This window comes from Solea solea, chromosome 8, assembly GCF_958295425.1.
Source record: "Solea solea chromosome 8, fSolSol10.1, whole genome shotgun sequence".
NCBI classification, from domain to species: Eukaryota; Metazoa; Chordata; class Actinopteri; order Pleuronectiformes; family Soleidae; genus Solea; species Solea solea.
Genome location: NC_081141.1, coordinates 1,651,795 through 1,676,075, shown reverse-complemented (window position 1 = coordinate 1,676,075; position 24,281 = coordinate 1,651,795). Strand labels below are relative to the sequence as shown.

The 24,281-nt window shown below is 41.6% G+C and overlaps 1 protein-coding gene across 1 annotated transcript in view; it reads right to left on the bottom strand.

Moving 5' to 3' along the window:
• The window catches only part of tacr1a (tachykinin receptor 1a), a 47,921-nt gene extending 25,718 nt beyond the window's left edge, over positions 1-22,203 (bottom strand). Inside the window, exons 1-2 of the mRNA XM_058636526.1 lie at positions 21,398-22,203; positions 8,124-8,318 (exon numbers count right to left, since the gene is read on the bottom strand). Coding sequence (XP_058492509.1) covers positions 8,124-8,318; positions 21,398-21,801 — 599 coding nt within the window. The 5' untranslated portion in view covers positions 21,802-22,203. The remainder of the gene's footprint in view (positions 1-8,123; positions 8,319-21,397) is intronic.
• Between the last annotated feature and the right edge of the window lie 2,078 nt (positions 22,204-24,281).

The window sequence follows — 24,281 nt, the reverse complement described above, 5'->3', positions numbered from 1 at the left end:
CAAGGATATTTTTCCCTGATTTAAGTTAATCTTCTTAAAGGTCTAGAATGCAAACATGCAAACTCCATGCAGAAAGGCTAATGTTCCAACCGGGTTGCGAAACCGGGTCTTTTTGCTGCACAGCACTAACCCCTAGAACAACCATGTTTGTATGATCCCTTTAAAATAAAATAAAAAGTTTGGTTTTCGTTGCCTCAGAATAAGCCCTTTATTTGGACTTTAGGGAAGGAAGGGTCTTGTCTTATGGAGGATGACATTTTGTGCCATCACATTTCTACAGCAGCCTGCTATGCAAATGTGACACCATAAATGTATGATCATAACTCTATTATATATATATTTTTTTTCATGTGTTGAGTCAGTACAGACGTGTTTTTTTTACAGTGTATTATTATTTTGGTGCAATTTTCTGGTGCAACTTCTATTTGGTGAAGTTTGGTGAAATAAAAGACTTGATTAGGATGTGCACATCTATGCAGTTAGCTCCCAATGCTAGCTCCGGTGTAAATGAATTAAACTAACATTTCTTTGTGTAACATGTGGAAACTATAAGCAATGGTAAATTTTAAAAGTGGTTTGGAGTCCTCAGTTGTGATGCTGATGTCATTTATCATATAGTTGATGTAAAAGATGTTGTAATAGACAGTTAGTGACTATACTTTTCCTCCAGCCTATCGTCTAACCCCTCCTTTGGATCTAGATACCACTTCTAGTTCTATTAGATTTCTCTGTGAATCTCAGGTGAGTTACAAAATTAAAGAAGTAAATTATCAAAAGCTTGAACAAAACAACTCAAATAATCAATGCAGTTGCTCTCCTCTGACCTGCCAGTGTGGGGTTGTAACGGCACCAAACACAGGGAAATGGACTATAATGAATTAAATCCAATCACTTGTTAGTGCTGCCTGATTTTATAGTCAGACATTAAGGTTTAACTTGTTCTGAATGGACTTTCCTCCACAAATCGATGACTCAGTGAACCCAACAAAGCTCAGTTGTCACAAAGAACATTGTCCATGAAGTACTTCACTGCAAAGATACACATGGCTCTTAGAGGTGGTGCACTGCCTCTGTGGCCCATCTGCTCTAAAGTTATTTAGAGTTATTTGAGTAATTGTTGCCTCTCTGTTTTCAAACCACTCTTTCTCCTCCGATGTCTGGCATCAACAAGGCATTGCGCTGATGCTCAGTGTATCAGAATATTCTCTGTAAACTCTGGAGATGGAAGTGTGTGAGAAAATCTCAGAGGATCAGCAGTTTCTGAAATACTCAGACAAAGTGGCAACCGATCATGATGTCACCCTTTAGGATCTAAACCCCGTTATTGAAGCCTCCAGAATCACTGTTTGGCTGGTGCTATATAGACGTACTGCAACCCATAGTTTAGAGGCATCACCTGCAACCAGCTATCAATCACCCTGGTGTCCACTCATATGCAGCATTCTATTGTCTATTCCCCTCTAAATGGGAACATCATTTACAAAACTAATATCATGTTCGACTGAGGTAAAGCGCAGGATTGAGATCATTTGTGTGTTTTATGTATTTATGCGATGTACAGCACTTTGGTCAACTCGGTTGTTTTTAAATGTGCTATAGAAAGAAATTTGTATTGGAATGGATTAACTCCTGAAGAGGAGTTTATTGAGGTTATAAATCAAAAGGGAGGTAGGTTCATTTTCCCACTTCTATTCAAACTAACTACTTTTTGCAATCAGAGAAGTTGCCCCCTGGTGGCTATTCAATATAATGTTACTTCCTGATTGACTTCACTAAAGAAACTAGAAGACACTGTGACTGTTTCCCATTTTTTGGAAAATACTGGTGTATGACTCAGACTCAAACCACTATACCATCATCAAGTCCCTTAAATCACCAAGTTATTGGCTGATTAAATACAGTATTTTCCATCAGCAGGTGCACTAATGAAGTGGCTGCTGAGTGTGGAAGCGTAATTAAAAATGGAAACACTTAAGAAAAACACGTAAGTGCATGCACATCACATTTGATTATAGTGCTTGATTACATTTCTTAATATTTTATTGTCATAACTCTGGCGTACAACCAATACTGGTCCCACCACGTTTCATTATTCTGTGAATGGCACTTTTCAACTTGCCCATTTATAGTGAACCAGATCCTGTCTCCCTGCAGGGCCCCAGGAGACCTGTAGCCCCCACTGATGGATGATGCTTTAGGGAATAGTGGCTGTACTATTTCACCTTGCTGTCATACAAGCTCAGTCAATGAAGGCACTCTCAGTGGAGGTCACAGGCACTGAATTATACACCGTAGCTGATATTGTTTTAATTTCTTAAAATGAGCTGTATCAGTGTAGGCTACAGTATATAAAAGAAGGTGATTCATCAAATACCTCATTTAAAAAAAAGGCAGGTCTTTGGATCAGTATGCATAATTCATGAATGTGTGTTCGGAGGAAGGGCAGCTGCTTTTTTGACTTGGCCTGCCAACAGATGCAAAAGAATACTGGAGGGGGGTAACAGGACGCCCTGCTCTACGTCGTCTTCCTGGCACTAACCACCGGTCCGTGTCATGCAGAGCCCAATTTAGTGGGTAGAGATCACAGAGTACAAGGTGTGCTCAGACTGTGATTAACTGTGTGCGTGAGAGTTTGAATGTGCATCCAATACCATAAATTATAGCCCTGTTTCCAATCGAGCAGCACAGTTGGGTTCAGTCCAGTTTGTTACTCAATTATTTGGATTTTCTTTGTATAAAAGTTGCTCAGGGTACCAAAAATAATGGACCCACTTTTTGGCACCCAAGCTGCATTTTCCCACCAAGCAGTGCAGTGCAGTTTGGACTGTAAACCCCAGCTTGTTTTCATACAGCACCGCTCAGAGTCGCCTTACAGACGCAGCAGCACATTTACATGCTCACACATTAAACAGTGATGCCAGTCTTTTTGGTGAGGTTACTCAAAGACAAAAATGGTGAGGAAGAGTTTTCAAAAATAAGACTCAGATAAATATTTATTTTAGAGTAAGAACTCAAGGATTCAGGAAGGTCAGAGTGGAGCACACATGGTTACAGGTCAATGAAAATCCTATTAAACCAGCTGCCACGCTCGATGGCAAAGACTCAACAAGGATAATTGCACAAGCTTAGGCCCCAAGGTTTTAGACCACAGTAATATAGTCAGTCAGTTTCATCCGCTTACTTTGAATCATTTGTGGTTGACCCCTGCACTGTGACACCAAGTGTTAAAAGCACCAAAACCCTCGGGGCAACGTGAATGAGGTGGACATACGAAGTCTGGTGTTAAAGATCGACTCACGAAGCGAGAGGCTGAACAGTGTGAAGAATGGACCTCATGGGAAACCACCCGGCCCATTAACACCTCTGCCACTGTGGAGCTGTAACCTGTAAGATTACTCTATCATGTGGCTCTATCACGATAATGTTACAGTTAGAACCAGAATGCATCCACTGGTGTTATGGAACTTTTCCTGCCAGCACAGATCAAATTCAACTCACACACTGAACTTGTCTGTATTTGAAAACAAAAACAACTCTTCTGTAGTAGACTAAACACCAAGGGAAGATACTTTTAAATATTGAACGATTTGATACAATGTGATGCAATACAATACTTACAACCACTGTCTTTCACATTTAGACATTCACAAACAAACATTTGTCAACGGTGATTAAGCTTATCCACTCCACACAACTCTCTCTGTTCCCACGCTGCGCACAGGAAGTGCAACGTTGCATAATAAGTAACGCGAGACAACTGTAAACAGGTTGGAGTTTGAATGAAAACACAAAAAAGCGCCCACAAAAACATTCTGAAGTGAAGTCTACTGCCATGTGATTGGCTGACTCCATGTTTCTATCAGCATGCAATGGAACTGGTGTACTTAATAAAGTGACAATGTGTGTACAGTATGTCCATATTCTCCTCTGACACATTGCTTACACATTCTCACTGACTGTGTGAAGGCAGCAGTACACTGCAGACACAGGAGAAGCATGTGGGACGCGACCCAAGGTCAACTTTCATCATATGTCGCATTTACAGCTCGAGCAGCTGAGCCCGACGACGACCGGCTTCTCGCTCGACTCCTATGTGTCACTGATTAGAGTTTCATTAAAAAAGTAATATGTGCGGCAGCCATCCCATCATGAACAATGAAATTGCTGTCGCTGGGTTCAAAACAAACTATAATTCCATGGAGAAATGTGACACAGGCTGTTGAAAGGGAAGGCAATCGCAGGCTGGCAGCAGAGCAGAGTAAACACTGTTGCAGATGAGCTGAGAGGTTTCCATCAGTGGAGCTGTGATCAGAGCCACAGCCGCTGAGTGCCTGCATATGCACGCCGTTGCTCGGAGTGCTTTTTCTGTGTTGGCTGAACTAATGTTTTGTGTGTGCATTTTGTGGAAGTGTGCCTGTGCGTGTCTGTGCGTGTCTGTGTGTCGGGCAGTTGTGCTGCCAGTGGGATTACGAGAAGACAAATGGAAGGAATCGGAGATTCCTGCGGCGGTGTCACGTGACAATAAATTACTTGTCGACATACTGCACTTGCGTCAAGCACAGCAGGGGTTCCACTTTGTGTGAGGGGAACATTTAACACGTGCACTCGCGATGCTTTTCATCGCCTCGCTTTCTGATTATAGATCACGGCGCAACGGGAGATGAAAATTGGTGCAGCAATGATAGCGCCTGCTATTTCCTCCGCACGAGCCATGCTAAAATATAGGCTGTTAAAATGATGCCCATTAATGCTTAGTCACTGGTGTGAATTGAACAGGCCCTTGGTGCTATTTTAGCAGCTGTAGGAAAGATGATATGTGGAGGAAAGGTGACCGGTCAAGCCTGAATGTCGTGAGCCGCCCCACCAGGGCTGCGTGGTGCCCCAAATCATTCACAGTGCTTGCGGTAAATTTCATTTACCCTGTCACACCACATTAACTTACATGATGTCAGGCAAGCATTCTGTCAGATGTTTTATGGTTATACAGTTTCCAGAGAGGGCTTCTTTGACCCAAGAGGAAGAATAATGGTGAGGTTTTTCTAGAGCAGTGGTTCCAAAAGACTGGGCTGGGACCCACAGGTGGGTCGCGGGGGGTTTATTTTTTTCTAGTCTAATCTTCCACGTGCATTCCTATAGTTTCAGTCTATTTAAAATAAACACAATGGTAGACAGAAATCTGTGCCTGTGCAGCAAACTGTCTTCTGATTTTCATACTATTGTCTTCCAATGTGTCGATCATTTAAACGCCTCCAATTCACTTCATTCTCTCCGGATCTACGTCATTGTTGTCCCCCAAATGCGATATGGTGTCAACACGGGGGGTTTTACTCTGACAAAAAAAGATGATTAATGTTATATCTGTGTTTGACTTCCTGTCCTGCTCGTGCTGAATTGAAGTGTTGTGTTCCATCATCTGGCAAAAATAGAACACTTGCATATATTCTGCAGGAGCAACGGTCTAACGGAGCCGGTACGTGATGCAGGTGGAGTCTGTGGAAGCGTATCCACATCACGACTGATGTGCATTCAGTGAAATCCCAGGGGAAGATGTCAGTGACCGAGACCTTCAGATTGAGATATGCTTAAAAATCCAATTTGGGCAGCAGTCTAAACAAGTGATTTAAGTCACAATAACTTGCCATGCCTAAAAAGTGAATCCCCAGTTTTGGAAATTGTCATCTTTTACTGCCAGGCCAAAAAACCAGTCATATATCATATTGGTTTGAATATGGCAGACATTCACTGTGGCTTTGTTTCAACAAGTTGATGCAGTTTATGTTGTGCATTTATTTCTGTCCATGGTTAATTTTTGAGCCAAGCTCTTGTGCTGATGATGGGAGAGTTGGACGACTGCTTTAAATCTTCTTCAGCACATCCTCAAGATTCTCACTCGACTTCAGGCCTGGACTCTGGGATGGCCAATCCATGTGTGAAAATAATGACTCATGATCCCTGCATCATTCTTTCCCCCAGTATACTTTGGTCGTCATTTTTATTTATTATTTTTACCCAAAAAAAGAACGACCCATCTTTGGGTCCTGACCCAGGCTTTGGGAACCACTGATCTATAGGACAGTGATGGACACAACTACTTAAAGCTCCTTAATGTTGCTTATAGTTTAGAAATATACATTCTGTGCAGAATCCTGGCTGAACACTACATCAGGGCCTGTGCACCTAAGGGGAAGATTGAAAGGCCTCTTTCATTTAGAGAATCAAGGCGAAATTACAAAGTGGAATGGGCTGACGTCCACAGAGACTAGAATCAATACAGCATAAAAACATTGAGGCCTTTTCCTCTGACGTACGCCGCAGGGTCCTCCCGTCTGTTATGGTGTAATGGAAAAGCTAAAGCTCCCCAGGTGAGCTCCCCGCTCTCTATTCACACGAGACTTTTCATTTAAATCTTATTCTGCTGTGGACAGAAAACACACACACACACACACATATAGGTACTGTATAGATAGAGCTTGCTAAGTGATGCTTAAAGCAGTGGTCATGTACTCGTGATCTAACATGAGTGTGAAAAGCTGAACTAAGTCATTGTTCTCACCTCCGATCTGTGAACGTCAAAAGTAAAGAACTTTTTAATGGATTTATAATGTTGATTTTACATGAAATGTAAACAAAAATAAACCCTAGCACAGAACGTGTCGATTAACCAAAGAGTAACAGTTTACATCTAGAGCATCATTTACATTATTGTTTAAGTTAAAGTTACGTCAAAGGGGACAATGTAAAAACAGACCATAGAGACGATGTTCAAGAAGGGACTGCATTATATTTTAAAATATACACTTGTTCCCTTATAAAATACCACTGAAATATTCCTGAAGATGGACGGACCTTAAATGTTTCTCTTAAAGTGGAACTGTGCAGAGTTGTTACCATAATTTAACAGTTTAGGAGTTCTTGTGATGGATTATTGGCTTGTTGAGGGGAGATTGGACGCTGTCGTCGCTCCATGCATTTACATGTGTTTGCTGTTGTTGTAAAGGTGTTTGCTCAGCCTGTGAGGGCACGCAGTCTTCTGGCTCTGTGAGAGTCATGGGAGAATCAACTCACTGCAATTAGGTGTGTGTGTGTGTGGCACTGATTGGTGTTGATGAAGCCCAGGTGTGGGGAGTGTTCATATACCCTGAGTCTCACCGTCAGAGGTAGTGAGAGGTTCCCTCTGTGGCTTCTTAGGTTGTCGGTGTATCTATAAACACCAACGCAGAGCTTTGTGTGTGTTTGATGTCAATTGCCTGTTGTATAACTTGTGGTGCTGGAGAGTTTGTTGTGACTTTAGCCTTTTGTGTTTTAAAAGGTCTCCTGGGCAATTCTGGTTTTGAGTCAGCCGCTCAGCAGTGGTGGTTTAGTGATCAGTTTAGTGCTTTATTTTATTAAGGAAGCCTGTAGTGGTTCTATACTGTTTTGATGCCTTATTTTCTCCCCTTTACAATCTAACGCTATTGCAATTGTGTGGTCTCTGGGATAACTTTGAGACACCCCACCTGCGTCCCAATTCTCAAGTTTCTTCTTTCTGCATTCTGTCGTCGACCAGATAATTTTTTTCACATATTTATATCACAGTTATCAAGATAAATCTAAAGGTAAACCATTGAAAATAGAAAAAATATATATTGGTCAGCCTCGATAATTCTGAAGTTTATTCTGAGACCACCACACAAAACCTGCTCGAGGCAAATGGCTGCACATGTTTGAGTTCTGGTTCTGATAGAACTTTTCTCTCCACTCTCCACTAATGCCTAGTGCTGCTCATTGCGTAAATAAAATTGAATTGAAAATGTAATAGAAAACAAAGTGTTTCCATCTTTTTATGATTGATTTATGCAGATTTAGTTTTATTGTTTTCATGGTGTTGCTCTTCCGAGCACTTGGCAAACTCTTTCAAATCAAATCATTATTTTGTCTTGTCCATCTTCAAGTCTTTACTTTCCAGAGAATGAGCAAACATTCCCTGATGAAGCATCTTCACTTCCTTCAGTAGAAAAACACATTAAGCATCTGTGCTTCTTCACTGTGCTCTCCCATTTACGCTGAATACCAACCGCATGCTCCCACATTTGCTGTCAGTTCCATAGTAATTAACAGTTCTTGCTGACTGAGTAAAAACTCACATCTTTTTGAAGTTGCACACGGTGTATTCAGGCCACTCGATGTAGCAGACCACGCGCCCGGGCAGCTGGTCCGTGGTGGAGTAGTAGTACTGAGGGAAGGCCAGGAGCAGAGCCAGGACCCAGATCACACCCACCACCACTTTGGTCTCTGTGGATGACATGCGCTGCTGCAGGGGGTGGATGATGGCCATGTACCTGCAGACAGAGCAGAATGAATGAATGAATGAATGTTTTATATTATCATACAATGTCCCAGTTAGGTATATATTTGAGGAGTCAGTGAAGCACTTATTTTTGTCATTCATTTTCATTGATTTCATGTGTCGCCCATTTCATTGAATGTATTTCGTCAATAATGTTTTAGTAACACTCATTTTCCACCACTGTGTCCTCCACATGAGGGTCTGTTGGGGGCGTGCCCATAAAAAGATAGTTCTACTGCCCAAAAAGTCTGGTTGTTCATTTTCCTTGCACGACAGCTGTATACACACAAACGCTCCCTCAGTCAGGGCTGATAGTATTGCCTGACAGAGCTTATTGTTTTCAGATGAAGGACACAGAATACAAATAATATTATGTCCTTTATATTCATAAAGCCCAAACAGAGGCAGAATAACACCATAAATAAATAAATTACTTACACAAGTAAGCTCATTCTTAACAAAAGTATTTTTGATTAGCTGTGCACGAGATTCATTAGACTGTGTTTCTGCACGAGGATCTCAGTGAAGGGATTTGCGACTATTCACAGAGAAACGGGAACAAAGTAACGAGAACAAAGATAATAGTGATGAGCCCACACTGTGTCACACGGTTAATCACCCTTTAATTAATTTGTATCTAAATGAATTTGATTGCTCATTGAAGTGTGGAGGACTGCTGTGGGCGAGCGTAAAAGAAATGTATGAAAGTGTAGATAAAAAGCTAATTATGAAAGAGTCATTCGTTTAAAAATAGAGACCCCAGAAGGGTTAGACGCACACACACACACACACACAGTAACACTTTTATTTTAGAAGTTTGCCTGTGTGTCAAACCACACACACTAAAGAAAAAACACATGCATTTTCAAAGGCAACATGGCACGACGCTGTCTGCAGACCAGAGAGCATCTGAAATGATGGCGACTTCTAATCAAGTGATTCCTCTCAGCGTTATAATCGTGCTCGTAATCAGAGCGATGGCGGCGCACATAAATAAGTGAAAGTGGCCTTGTACGTCATTAACGTGAGCCTCATCAGGAGGCTGGTTTGAAACACTTGTGCTGACTGTTGAGCATTTGAGGAGAAAACTCACTGAACTTAAATCCTCTGCAAAGATTTCAAACAAGCCCTTTAAAGACTGTTTATCTCTTTCTTAACAAATCATTAAAATACATTTAAATAGATTTAAATTATACATCCTATTTAATATTGTGTACACATAAATGGCGTACAGTATATGGTCTGGAAACCAGTTCTGTCTGCTGTGTAATGTACTGAGCATCAACATCAACTGTTCTTTTCCAGCTTCCTTCAAATTAGGAAAATGCTACCACGAGCCAAAGAGGTCCAATTAAAGACTTAATCCCACTAATAACCAAAATGAATCTGCCAAATGAACTAATTATATTAGAGGTAAGATGAGGCCTTTGAAATCAAACGCTCCCCTCGGTCTGCTAAAAATGTGGGATCACTGTTTGTTTTACTTCGGCTCCACTTCAAACCGTGATGGCAGTCACCATGTATGTTTGTTCATGTGTAGGTGAGTCATAGTCGGGGTGTTGATGTCAGAATCAAACGCACACCTGCACAGCAGTCTGCCCACCTGGCTGACCTGGCCATTATCAAGCCTATGAAAGCACTACATTTAGGTTTAATCCACAGGTTTAAATAATACAGTGTGCATGAGACCAACTTTTTAAGGATGACAATCCATCACGACCTAATTAACGACCATGAAAAATCAAGACACGGGCATATTTGTGCATAATATAACATTTCTGACCATTTTTTCTGCCCTTTTCTGTCACATCTAAAATGACTTAGGGACAACGTCAATTTATTTTATGCAAGGCTGGAAAGAATTGACGTGACTTGAATTCAATACTCTAATTAATAATAATATTAATAATTAGCTGTTGATGTAGATGCTTTTCTTTCAACCCGGCATCAACAATCAGAACACACAAACGGTCTTTCTGTCGATTCATTTGATGAAATTTAAAATGTAGAACACTGGCCCAAACTATAAAAGAGATGCTAACGGACAGACGATGAATGCACTTCATAGCGTTGTACTGGAAATGATGCAGGAAGAGAAGTATGTCCTGCATGTTCACCGATCGGAGCCATTACAGAGCCATTTGTCCTGAGAGTGAATTCTTATTAAATACATTCCCAGTGGTCAAAAATCTGGTTTAATGTTTTATTCTAACCAGGATTAATTGGAATGACATACACACTATCACATTGTTTCTTCAATATGGGCTAAAGTGTAACAATGGTAAATTTGTTATTATATCAAATGTTATGGTGCTGGGTAATTCATTTATTCCAGGCAACCAGCAAAGACTGGCCCCAGTAGCCAAAACACCTGGTTTCCTGTGTCCACATGTCGATGTGTCTTTGTGTAAAAGACACACATTACAAGATTTAAGCGGACATCTAAGCTGTGCAAAGGAAAAAGAAGCGAAAGGCAGCCACATGCAACATTAAGAAATCCAACTGTCGTAAAACACCAAAGAAGAAGAGCAAGATAAAAGCAGCCGCGGGAGTCCAATTGCCAAGTCTGTCAGGGTTTTTGAAGTGTTGTACCGACAGACAGGCAGCACTGTGTGTTAGCTATGCGTGCCGCCAGGACCAGCCGTAGACTTAGATCCTTGCTGTCACTGAAAACACGGCTGACAGCAAGGACTAATAGAATCTACACCAGCTTAAGTCTGTGGTGTCTTTAAGAATAATATTTTAATTTATCCTGCTGTTATACGACCATTTGCAAGTGAAAAGTGAAGTTTGCTGATACAGCCACACAGCACTGACCCCAGGTCGGTTGTAAACTGCAGAGAAAGACGCAATGTCGGGACACCACCTCAAACCCCAACAAGAAAACCCCTTAGAGGGTTCAAAGACGGCCCCCAGAGACCCTGGAAACAGCTCAGACGGTCTGTTGACCAATCACAGGAATGCTGAGTGTTTATATTCACACTTCAGGTGCCGAACCAATGTGCGAGGAAGTCCAACAGCAGAGTGCTGGTGATGGTATTGACCAGGTATTTTGATGCCCTTCACAAGAAATAGGGCATTTCTATTTCAATGTTGCTGAGAGTCTCGGGAGGAAATTTTGTTATGCTTGCATAATGACAATAAAGAATCTTGAATCTTGAATCTTGAAGAAATTACAAAAAAAAATAGCAAGTGGAGCCAAGTTATGGAACAAGAGTGACTTTGCTGTTGGAAGCTCATACTAGGTTTCAGTGCCTCATACAACCACACTTGCAAAAACAAAACAAAAAACCCTGAACCATCCCCTGGTTCAGGGTTTAACAACTGCTGAGAATGAAATGCATTTTTCCTCCACGTTCCATCCAAGTGTTACTGTTTGTATGCATCACTTATGTTTGATGAAATCCCGTGCCCTCAAACAGAGGAAGAGGAAATAATCTATAGCCCCCAGCAGAACCCAACATGAACACTGCTTTTATTCAGTCGCCCTCTGTATTCTAATGTCTCCACAGCCACTGCTACAGCTGAGAGGTATTTCATTTTTATGGATTTGTCGGTAGAGAGCTCTGCCTCCCTGTGTTCTCCTCCCTTTCAATTTCATTCCCTTTCATTTCACATCTTGGTAAGCACACCTCTGAGACTTTGGTCTATCTGTTGGCAATATCTGATTCATCTCAACAGGAGACCTCTCACACGGTGGCAGCCAGCATGGGCAACCTGTGCTCGACTGCATGGGTGAAATACACCTCCAATTATCCACAAGTAGAACTTAAACTGCTATGGCAGTGCGATGGTTCAATATAAACACCATGAGGCTGCTGCTATGCTCTCCTGAAGAGAAGTAAGTGATTAAGAAGGAAGCAGCTAAAGCAACGGATGAAATTGCCTGCCTCCGAGCCTGTCTGTGCGCATGTGTTTGTGTGCTTTCAATTGCATTTGAAAGTAGGCTGTGGTAATTTGATCATGAATTTGTTTCCTCTGCTTTATTGGCCTCTTGGGGGATTGTTGTTGTTTCGCTGAATATTACGTAAAAACTGCCATCAGTTGGGAGGCAACAGGCTGGGAAAAGACAACTGTCAGTGAGTGAGTGAGTGAGGGAGTGAGGTAGAGCCTGCCCCAAATTTGACTTGATTTTAAAAACATGGGAGACCACAGACACAACAAACGTTGTAATTGATTTTCATTGTTTTAATCCTGAGAAAGCATAGACTAGACGCATCCAGTCCAGATGCAGGACTTGAGGTGTGTATATATACTGTATATACATATATATATGTATATGTAAATAAGTTAATAAAAACGAAATAAGAACACGTACTGAAAGAGAGCCCGGCGATTCCAACGACAGCCACCAGTCGGCCAAGTTAAAAAAGGCCGTTTCAGCCTTGCAGCCATGTTTTCAGAGCTCTGTTTGGAGTTCAGTGACACAGAATGACAGGTGTTGATTGGAGTGTTGTTTATGCAGCCAGAGGTGAGTTAGCTCTGAGGCCTGTGTTTAACGTCATCTAAATGTCTCACTCATGCTGGCTGGTGATGCATCTCTGAAACACCGATTACATCCTCCCTGTTACGTCTTAGGGAAGATGACGTGAACTTAAAATTGCATCTGGCATCTGTTCCGTAAATGACACGGATAACTCTGGACCGCTCGCTCTCTTGCCAGTCTGCTGCTGAAATATAATGACTGGCGGTTATGTTTTTGTCGAACAGCATGAGGCGCTGCGAGCGTGACATTTCTATAATTACACGTCTCGTCCTATCATTGATGCAGTGTCATTTTGTTTTTTGTGGGTATGGTGATACAATAACATCATCTATTATTTACTGAATACATGTTGGGGTTGTCGACTTCAAAAACATGAGACTGTTGCCTCCACAGCTCAGGGAGGAACAACACAAATTGTACATTTTGATGTGTACTGAGTTTTACCTGCGTATAGCTATTACCATCTTACATAAGCTTGCACTGGCTAATGGCAGAGTGCATCAGTATACAAAATGGTAAGCCCGCCTCTAGCACACGGAATTGGGCACGTAACCAGACGGTTGCTCGATCTAATCACCGCCAGGTCAAGGTCTGGGTTACCCAATCCCCATTGCTTATTTTTATTTGGATACTCTAAATAAACCCAGCTCCAGAAGATACATCCAGCGTACTCTCCGTGCCAGTCCCAAGCCTGGATTAAAATCTGCCTTAAAATATCTGCCAATTTCAACAATGGACATCATCTGCTGTGCCGACCTCTAGAGAGGGAGAAGCTGAAAGAACCATGCCTTCTGAGGAGTCCTCCATTGTTACAGACGGCAGTCTCTCCATTATTTGTCACTAATTCTTTCACACTGTAGCCTATTTTTCTGTTTTTGACACTATACACTGATCTATTTCAAGACTGTATTTTGCTATTAGCTAAGGGGTTATTTACAAGTTTTATTTGAAGTTTTATCACATTTCTTTGTCACCTTATTGCTGAGTTCTAGTCATGTCACATATCCTTTTTTTGTGGGGAGGAAACACATTCTTGCCACTTTCCAAGGCACAGAGCAATGAATCACAGGGAGAATCAGAAAGACAAGGGGGACAGGGAGCAGAATAACTGCTCGTGAAAATCCCTCCGGGGACAGCAAACGCAGGAGGGAGAGGGGGAAGTGAAGATTGGTGGAGGAAGGTGAGAAAGCTGGAGAGGAGGCCGTCATAAGCTGTTGTTAATATGCCGTGCAGTCGGTTCACTGTGAGCCGCTCTGTGTGCAGACGGTTTTTAGCCACAGAAGGTGGATGATCCCGTCTCAACCAATCGCGCTGTCATTTGTTACTGAAGGAGTTCCTTTATTGTGTAAGTGGCAACATACAGAGCTTCAGATGTCAGAGATGCAGGAGGCCGCCAAGATTACGGACCACCATTCCCTTTGTGATTTATTAACTCTCCTTATTCTCTAGACCATGAACACTGAAGAGCCCTTGAAGAAGCAAGACACTTATGAGCAGTCTCGCACTGATATGATTGACCTGTGACACTCGGCTTACTGCAGGGATCACAGAGCAGACTGTAGAGAGAAGTGGACAGAAAACTGATCAAGTTTTATGTCATGTAAAGGCATACATGTTGTTCAGTTTGGTTTGGTTCAGTATGGTATGGGGTAAATGGTGAAGTCCTAGCGTGATGTCGTACCAGTGCAGCGACAACAAACGACGGCATTGAATGCTTCCCAACAGACAACAGTGGAGGACATCCAGCAGCTCTTTTTTGGTTTGTGGCTTGAATGTATGAGAATAGACTGAGGGTGTTTGCCTCAACTGTCTCCCAATCAATCAGCTGACTGCCGTGGATGCAGCCGGTCTACCTCCACCCTGGTGCCAAAAAATGCAACGATTGGGGGTTTATTAGTAGTTTTTCTAATGGTAACATGAGAGAAATACTTACCCTACATTACCAAACTGAACCATTCCACGTGGTGGAAACATGGCTTTAGATCAGAGATCCACAAGAGGCCACCAGTCAGTTTTATGCAGCCCACCATCATTCACTCTCATTTCACTACTAAGGCCAATTTAGAGTGTCCAATCTGCTTAATCCCCAAATCTGCATGTTTTTGGTCTGTGGGAGGAACCGTCTCAAAAAATGACTTTGAAAATCTGTGAAATATCATCATGAATATCATCACTGCCATATTATGATGGAACATCGTTATATCATTTTAAGCCCATACTGAATAGTTGATTTTTCCCAAACTGTTGGAACTTCTAACACTTGACTTTAAATCTCCTGACCAGACCAGCAGGTCATTTGATTTTGAGACCCCTGTCTTAGATGCTGGATTTCAGGAATCAGATGGTGGTCCCATAAATATTTATCTTAGGTGCACAAGATAAAAAAAAAAAAAAATCACCTAGGGCTTAAGGGTCCGTGTCAAAAAGAGATTTAATGGTTGGCACAAAGTACAGTTTTTATCCTGGGATCTCACTGGCACAAGAAGAGTTTATCTCGCCAAACTGCTGAATGACTGGGCTTTTTGAGGAGTAGAAACTTTTAATGGGCACTTCTTTGTATTTTCACTTGTGCTGCAACCTGTTTGCAGTCGTCTCACTTTACTAGCACAAAGTTTCTGTTGCCTCCATCAGTCTGGACAGAAAACCAATAACTTCCTATGTGCAGTATATGAATAGAGTAGGATATATATATATATATATATATAGATATATATATTATTTATCCTCCACTTGTCTGCTCACTCAAATGCCATCTGCTCAGACAATACGATATTTTCGATCACAGTGCATGGATTCTTGCCATGTCTTCTTCAGGGGACTGGTAACACCACAGTTATGACCCTGACCAATCATCTTTTACAACACTGTGCAACTTCATAAGTCATCGGGGAGACGAGGCAAGGAGTTGTCAATCATGGCTACCGAAGTCTTGCGCTCAAATTCCAAAAAGATTGGACCAATTCCTTGGTGGAGGACAGGATGGACGGTCAGTACGTCCTTCAGAGAGAACTTGAGGTTATCCTCTTTGCCATGTTTATATCAGTATGTTACGCCGCATCAGAGCACTCTGTTCTCCTATTGGTCAACGTCCAGGAGCACGTTGTAGGAGATGTCAGACGATAAAGAATTCTAATATGCGAGACTTCTTGTCCCAGATGCAAAATCTCTGTTCTTCAATTATGTTACACTACAGACTTCAGAGTTTATTATAATCCGGTCTGACACTGCCTTTGGGCAAACACGGTTTATTTGCCTGTTGTACGTCTAAAGGAAAAGCTTTTGTATCCAAAACTTCAAACTGTCTCCACAGAGTAAATTATAACCTTGTGTTATCAGTTCAAGTGTCTCTGAAGACTCAACCTATGAGGCAATGATCATCTGTCATTCATGTGAAGCAGACATGAACGAATGAACACAGATGATATTCAGTCCCTCGCTCCTCACTGATATATTTTCACTATTGGACAACACACATCAGTCTGGGACCTGGAGCCTATTCCTCCAGGCGTCTGGAGATATGTAAAGGAATGTCATCAATAGGTCAGTCTCCTCTCCTGCAGGGACATTTGATTCTATACATATACATGAATATATATTTCATACACATTTCCATTTAGCTGGAGCCTCCCATCTGTGGACAACATGAGACTGGTGCGCCGGTAGAGACCCACATAAGGTCTCCATATTGATATAATTACACATTTTATCAATAATGTATAATATTTGCATTGATGCGTACTGTATATACTGGATAAATGCTTTCCTGGTCCCAAGAAGATGCAACCTCAGAGCTGTGTCTGCTCTGAGGTTATTAAAATTACATAGTTACATAGTTTCTATTCTTTGGCCTGTTTTTCAATCAAATTTTTTTACTGTAAATATGTTTTATACTGTTCAAATTTCAAATTTAACTCGCAAAATCTGTTGTTCGTGTACAACTGCAGTGTTTTTCCAAATAAACCTTTTTGTTTTTCTTCATTTAAAATTGTTAAAATAGCATTTTAACATGCAGTAAATTGTTAATACCAGATATTAGACATTATTCATGTTTCTCATGTGCCAAAGACTCACTGGTATCATAAAAGAAACCCATTTGTATCCATATACACTGTGAGAAGTGGAACAGAAACCTACTACTGCTGCTTATTTTTGCATATATATGTTTGTAATTATTCAGTTAATTATTTTGGTGTGTGTGTGTGGACAGAGGTGCAGGTTGGGGGGCCTGATTTGTCTTGAACCACTGATTCAGAGTGTCCAATTTGCCTAATCCCCAAAATCTGCATGTTTTTGGAAGGAGGGAGGAAACTGGAGAACCCAGAGAGAACCCTCACACACACACACACACACACAAGGAGAACAAACTCCATGTCTCGCATCCATTTGTAGAAAATTCAGGACGTTTATTTGTGTTTAACAGACGATGAATCCTACGACCTTTCGTTGGATCAGCTGGGTTTTTCTGTAGCGCCACCTTAAGGTTGACCTTTATGATTTTGAATGAAATTCTCCTTAACCACGGCTGTCATTCATTTCAGATGTGACTCCCGTTGGGATAGATTTCAGTTTTTTTTCAGACACAGAGTTCAGAAGCAAAGTTTGTTTTAGCAAATCTACTTTTGAAACTTTCTCTTCTTCTCTTCTGACCATTTTCAGCCAGCATTTCCACTTTGTCTCCGTCAGTCTTGACATAAAACAAATCACTTCCTGTGTGCAGCGCGGGACACGAAAAACAAACCAGAACGAGGCATGTAAGTCATAACCTATTAATGACACTTTTTGTGACATCTTTTAAAGGGTCGGGGTGATATGAACAAAAAGTTATTACAATGAAAAACTGTTACCAGGACTAAAGTTACCAAGACTATTTCAATTATAGAATTTAGTGGCTGCAAACAGAGGAATTCATCAATTAATTGCGTCCTTGTTTGGTCTGCAAAATAATGTGTTTACCAAACCTGGAAATGATGATGTTCTCAAACGTCTTGTTTTGTCCACAAACCAAAATGATTCAGTTTTAATGATTTATTAATTCCATGGTGCAAAGAAACCAAAAACTATTCACACTTTCTGGTTTCTGATTATTCAGAAGCTGGAAAATCTGAATCCTTGTTTTAATTTTCAATTTAACAACTACTAAAAGAAAATGCAAATGTTTTTTTTATTGGTTGTTAATGTCACTGTACAAAGTTTCCCCTTAACTTGACACTTCAACAGCTTTCTTACATTTTAGCGGAAAGTTAATTAAAGACACTCACTTTTGACAGAATATAAAAAGGAACAGGAATGAGGAAGAACTGCATTAACCAGGTTATTTAATCCTGTGGGCATTTATGATGAGATCTGAAATCCCTCAGTAAACCTTCATTTGTGTAGCTTTGTTTTTCTTTTATCGACAATTACTGTCCAGATTGTTTGTTGTAGCCACAACTAACAGACCTGCTTTCAGTCATCTGTCCTGGACACCAGCCCCGTCTAAGCTCTCCATCGCTCTGATTTATAGTAATACAGGGAACTGAGGTACATATTTGTCTAAATCAGCATCAGACCCAGCACGCTCTGCCAGAGAGGTGATGTGGGTTGTGAAGTGTGAGTGCACCACAGGGATAATCATAGCATTTATGGGGATAAAAATATGTCCAATCAATGGTCGCTCTGAGCTCCAGCCGCCCTGAGGAGATCCTGTGGCTTTGCTCTATTTACACATTATTGGTTATTGGATGTCTGGTTACTAACAGGAAGTCGGTCGCTCACGCAGTAAACAGTGACTCAAAGTGAAAAGAATAAGCAGAGGAAAACTCAGCCACTGCACGTCCACCTCCACCTGCAACCACTGTCAATCACATGGTGGCGACACCCCCAATCCATGTCGTACTGTATTATGATTTGAAGAAGACCTGAAACGGTTTATTCATTTAAGACAAATTTCTCTTTCTCCAACTTTCTCAAAGACTTACATGAGTCATGATGCTCTCACAGCCACTTTATTAGGTACACCTGTTCATCTCCCCGTATCGGCCCAGCTAGTACCTGGTACAAGGTATTAAAAAAAAAGCTGGATGCAGCCTTTATGTGGCAGTGTGAATCACACATGCAAAACTGACAATACACATATGCTCAGAATTGCACACGGAGAGTGATATGCACATTAAAAACAAGCATACATGCATTAAGGCAAACATAACCACCTGCCACCACACACACATATGCATATGCTAAAACCTGGCTATCACAGATGAAGACGCATTAATGAGACCCACTGTGAATGTATAATGTGCAGTGACATCACCACCACACATACACAGGTTTGGGACCAGGTTTTGGTCAGGATTAGTCCTAGTCCACACACACACACACACAGACATTCCATTGATAAATAAAGCTTCTACTCACTCTAACCCCATATTTTCACGTGTGACATGGTCAGACTTTTTTTTTTATGACACGATCAAACAAGCCTCAAACCATTAGCTTCGGCTGTGATTATGGGATGTTCCACTCACAGAGAAAACAGAGCACTGCATTACGGGTGCACTTTCGTGTCATTTAAAGTTACAAGGAAGAAAATGAAATGAAAGTTTTGTATTGACTTTTTTTTATTTCTTTTTTTGGTTATTATTCACAGACCACTCAGCCTTTAATAACCTGAGTAACATCCGCTCTCCTTCACCTTCTTTATGATGCTCTTTGTTATCACAAGTCCTCCAAACCTGTGCAGTGCAGAGCAAGTGAAAAGTCATTGAGTATTTATCGTGATGGTGTCTCTCAATCTCCATCTTTTTTCTCTCTCTCTTTTAGCACCGATGGTTCTGTCATTTCCAGACTTGTCTAGTTTAGTCTCGGATCATTGGTTTTATGTCATGATAACTCATTTAACTTTTAATTCCTATTTTGATTGTCTACACAGTGTCATGCGTGATGTTCCTCATTTATTCGCAGTGTACCACACTATGGGCTTATTGTCAAATTGAAATCATTTATGAACAATATGAATGTAGCAAAAACCAGTAAATTTAGCACGTCTAAAGGAGGGGGCGTGGTTAAATCCTCGATTCCTCCCTAATTAATCGATTACTGCTCCATGTAACAAAGAAATGATTCAAACTGAACCATTTTAGTTTGTGGACAAAATAAGACATTTGAGAACATGATCATTTCCAGGTTTAATAAACCCTGATAAAAATGTTTTGAACATTTCTGACATTTTATGGACCAAACAAGAAATAAAATAATCAAAAGATGAATTGATCGTACAAATAATCGTTAGTTTCAGCCCTGCACATGGCCAAATCAGGCTATATAAATATATAGTTTTATTTTTACTTGCAACATTCCAGTATACGATACTGCAGTGTATGACGTGATTTTTCCCTTGTATGTTTCAGGGACACATGTTTATTATTTACTTACAATTTCACTGTCTTACAAACCTCTTAAGAGTCCAAACAGCCTGCGTGTAACTGAGACCTGAGTCCGAGTCTTCTCTTCTCCTTGATGCTTCTGCATCACCTTATTTTTCCAATTTGGACCTCTGTGATCCGGCTGGAAACCTTAAACCTCTGTTGTTCTCACTCACAAACATGAAGTGAATGCAGGGTTTTCTAAATTGATTCGACCAATAAAATCAAAAGGGCTTCATTTCATGATTCTCTGTGGAGATTTGTGGCCCTCCAGTGGGGGTTGGAGGTCAAGTCATGCTTCAGCTCAGTAGTGTTATAGATTTAAAGGGTGACGGAGCATTACCACATGAGGTTCTGCACTATAATGCAGGAATGAGAACATGAATGGAGCTGTATGTTTGTAACGTACTGACTGAGTGTCATGATGTGCTCAAATAAAATAGTACTTTCACTGAGATCAACATTTAAAATGTTATCTACAGCCTGATCTATCTATAGAAAAGTGTAGGTCGTTTTTTTGGGTTCATGCAGAATTGGGTCCACAAACGACCGCCCAACCTCGAGGGTTGAGAGCTGAGGGAGGGGGAGCAGCGCAGGGGGCGTGGTCTGGGAGAGAATGGTGAAGAAGTGAGAGCTTCTGTTTATAAAAAGGGGAGGAGTCCTGCTGATTAGACAAGAGGCTGATAAAACGTGCACCAGCGAAGCTGATGGCAAAATGTAAATGCAGTAGCTGGTGTTGAACCACAGAGGGCAGCACATGTGCCCATTTTTATCGATACTTTAAAATGTGAAGATATTTGGCATTACTAGATACCCATATACACACCTGAAAAAAGTTGTTTAGGGGTTTAATAGGTTTAGTTAATTCATAAAACGTGCATTCATTTATACTGCAGCACCCGTTTGCTGCTGCTTTTCCAGACATACACTCTGCCCTCAGCTCTCAGAGCCTCTGCATCTTACATATTGCTCCTTTAATGATATTATTTACAACATGTGGTGTATGTACAGATTTGAACAACTAAAATATAACAGTGAAATTAGATTGACATGTAAATGCTTTCACTATATGTGTAGTTTGATGATGCACAGGTTGTATTATATTTCATATTTTCGTCTTTTTGTGCCATTTCTCACACTTTTACTGTTGAGATGAAGAGGAGAACCTGTGGCACAGCAGCTTACCTGTCCAGGGCGATGGCAGTCAGTGAGTAGATGCTCGCAAAAACCGCTGCGATGGGGAAGAAGTTGTGGAAGCGGCAGTAGACCAGTCCGAAGTACCACTCGTTGTGCACGGCGTAGATGAAGTTGATGACCGTGTTGAAGGCGGACATTGAGGCTTCGGCGAACGCCAGATTCAGCAGGAAATAGTTGGTGACGGTCCTCATGCGTTTGTGTGCCATAATAATCCAGATGACTGTCACGTTACCTACCACTGACACTATGACTATACCACTGTACGCGACGGCCCAGAGGACGATCCTCCACACCGGCTGGACAAACTGATTCCCGTACTCGGTCCCGTTATTAGTGTCATTGACGCTGCTGGTCCAGTTTGGCACATCGGTTGAATTGAATAAAGGATCCATGTTGTGGTTTAAGACTGAAGAGTAGCGCGGGGTGTAAAACCTCTGGATATCAACCTAAATCATTACTCTACTAAGTTAAAGACTCCGTTCCGTCTTTACGCGGAGACGTAAGTTTCAGAGAAACGTCAGCGTCGCGCGCTCTCTGACTGCGAACACAACAGTGGACCGAGGCTGTTATTAAACACGTCTGTCAGTCGTGGCAGGAAAAAAAAAATCATTCACTCAGTGAGAGCTTTCAGTGGAAATCTCCGTCACAATCTATGCATCGCTTCAACTTTTCTCCGTGCGTAAAAGCGAAAACGCGCAGATTTTACGCACAGAGCGGCGCAAGAAGAACTGTCTCCTTCTTCACCTCCCTCTGCGGCTCTGCTCGCTCTCTCTCTCTCTCTCCCCCGCTCTCTCCCCTCTCTCTCCTCTGCTCTGAACGAGCGCCTGCACGCGCGACTCATGGAACGAGCCACTGAGCACAACGTCCAATAGACAGCCGCTGTAATTATGACTATGGATGAGCCAGGTGCGTAAATCATCCATTCCGCGTCAGAGCGCACGGGGAAGCTGCCTGTATTATAGCTTTTATTTGATTTAACTCGCGCTGGAAAACAAAAACCAGGATGAATTATTATTACTACTACTACTACTACTATTATTATTATTTATTTATTACTCAATAAAAGGCCTGAAGCATAATTAGATTTTGGGGCCCTTTATCATGCAGTGCCATTAATAAAGCAGTAAATTACATCATCGTCATCAAAACTTCAGTGTCATATTATTATGTCAATATCATAGCAACCACATCTTTGCTAATGTTTTTCTCGATAAGAAGTAAGTTATCCAAAGTCCATAGTATTGTTGGCTTGTTAGCTCAATGAGCAGGCTAACTAGCAGTAAATACTTTCTTGACTTTCTTCATGTCAGCTACCACTGTAAACATGCTTGCTAACAAAATACTTCATTTATCTAATCTAAAATGCAATCAAATAAAATTATAGTGAAATGCTCTAGGGCGCCCCCGGTGGTCATGGGGCCCTAAGCAGGTCCTTAGCTTGCTTATGCCATTTTCTTGAGTCCAATATCGATACCACAGCTTTGAATAGTGATACCAATATCAGGTGTGTGTAGTGTTGGTTTTCATGTATTTATTTAAAATAAGTCGTGTTTCCACCCAGAGGTGCACGGACAGGACAGGCCCACCGGGCGTCCAGGATCGACTCTGTTTCCATCAGGAATAGTAGCAACATAACCAACCTTCAGTGTGGCGCTAGACTGGCTCCACCCACGACAGTCAGCTGACTTGGCGACAGACTTGACTTTTTTTACAGACGCCCACAGTCTGTGGTTATAAAACTTGACGTCTTGTTGAGACAAACAGCCACACACCGAGCAGAGCGAACGGTTGTCCTCCATTGTTGTTTGTTGTGTCTCATTCATTTCATCGTCACGCTGCATATCTCGCTGACACAGACATCCGTGGTACAGCAGCCACTCCCACCCTCTCCACACACCTGTCTCTCATCTCTAATCGGCCTGCTACACAACCTCCCCAGTGCCAGATTGTTCCTCTGCATTATGCACGACTCTCCAACGTTCACCCGACCCGTCTCCTCTGTCTCGGACCACGAGCGTTGCCTCAGCCCCAGCTGTTTTAGTGCCGGTTTCTGTATGAGAACTGTGATCTGCTGCATGGGTTATGGCAACTAGCACTGTTGCCTCAGTTTCAGGGGTTTGGGCATGTCCCAAAGACACACCACAAGTCCTCGTCACACTCTGTGTTTTATTGACAGGTCTTTTCCGTTTTAAATGTAATTACACAGCGAGTGAGTGAGCGAGAGAGTCAAATTCCCTGCATGTGCACTCATACTTGTCCAATACAGCTGATTCAGATTAGTGAGATTTATCGGTGGTTTATTTGCTCACTCGTGAGTAACTACACCTACTCGTACACTACTGTGTTGTGTTGATAGTGTAATTGCAGTCTAATTCTAATTCTCTCAACACCTCTGTTCTCTCAGTTCTTCACATCTTTGCATGACCTTGTGACATTTTCATCAAGGTAAAGAAAGAAATGATTTGGAAAGCAATTAGGAGGTGGTAATTATTCTGTTTTCACCCCTGCACTCTCTGGATTCCCGTTGTGGGGGAGAAAAAACAACACACTTTAAAGACATTCTTAATAGTTTATGTCTACACAGTTAACTACAGCGGGCACACTTTATAGAAGCAGAGCCGTCTCCGGTATCGTCCTCAGGAGACCGCCCTCTTTATTGTGAGCTGTACAAAGCGTGATATATCCGATCAGAGCCGTGTTTCTGCCTCCTCTTTTCTCGACTGCATTCGCAGGGGTTTCCCCAGAAGAGACGTGCGAGGAAAAAGAATGAGCTAAATTTACAGCTTCTACTTCCAGACTTGCCAACAACCCGTTGACGGCAATAAACAAAAGAGACCCAAACACTAAACGAACCCTTAACACTTTAATGTTT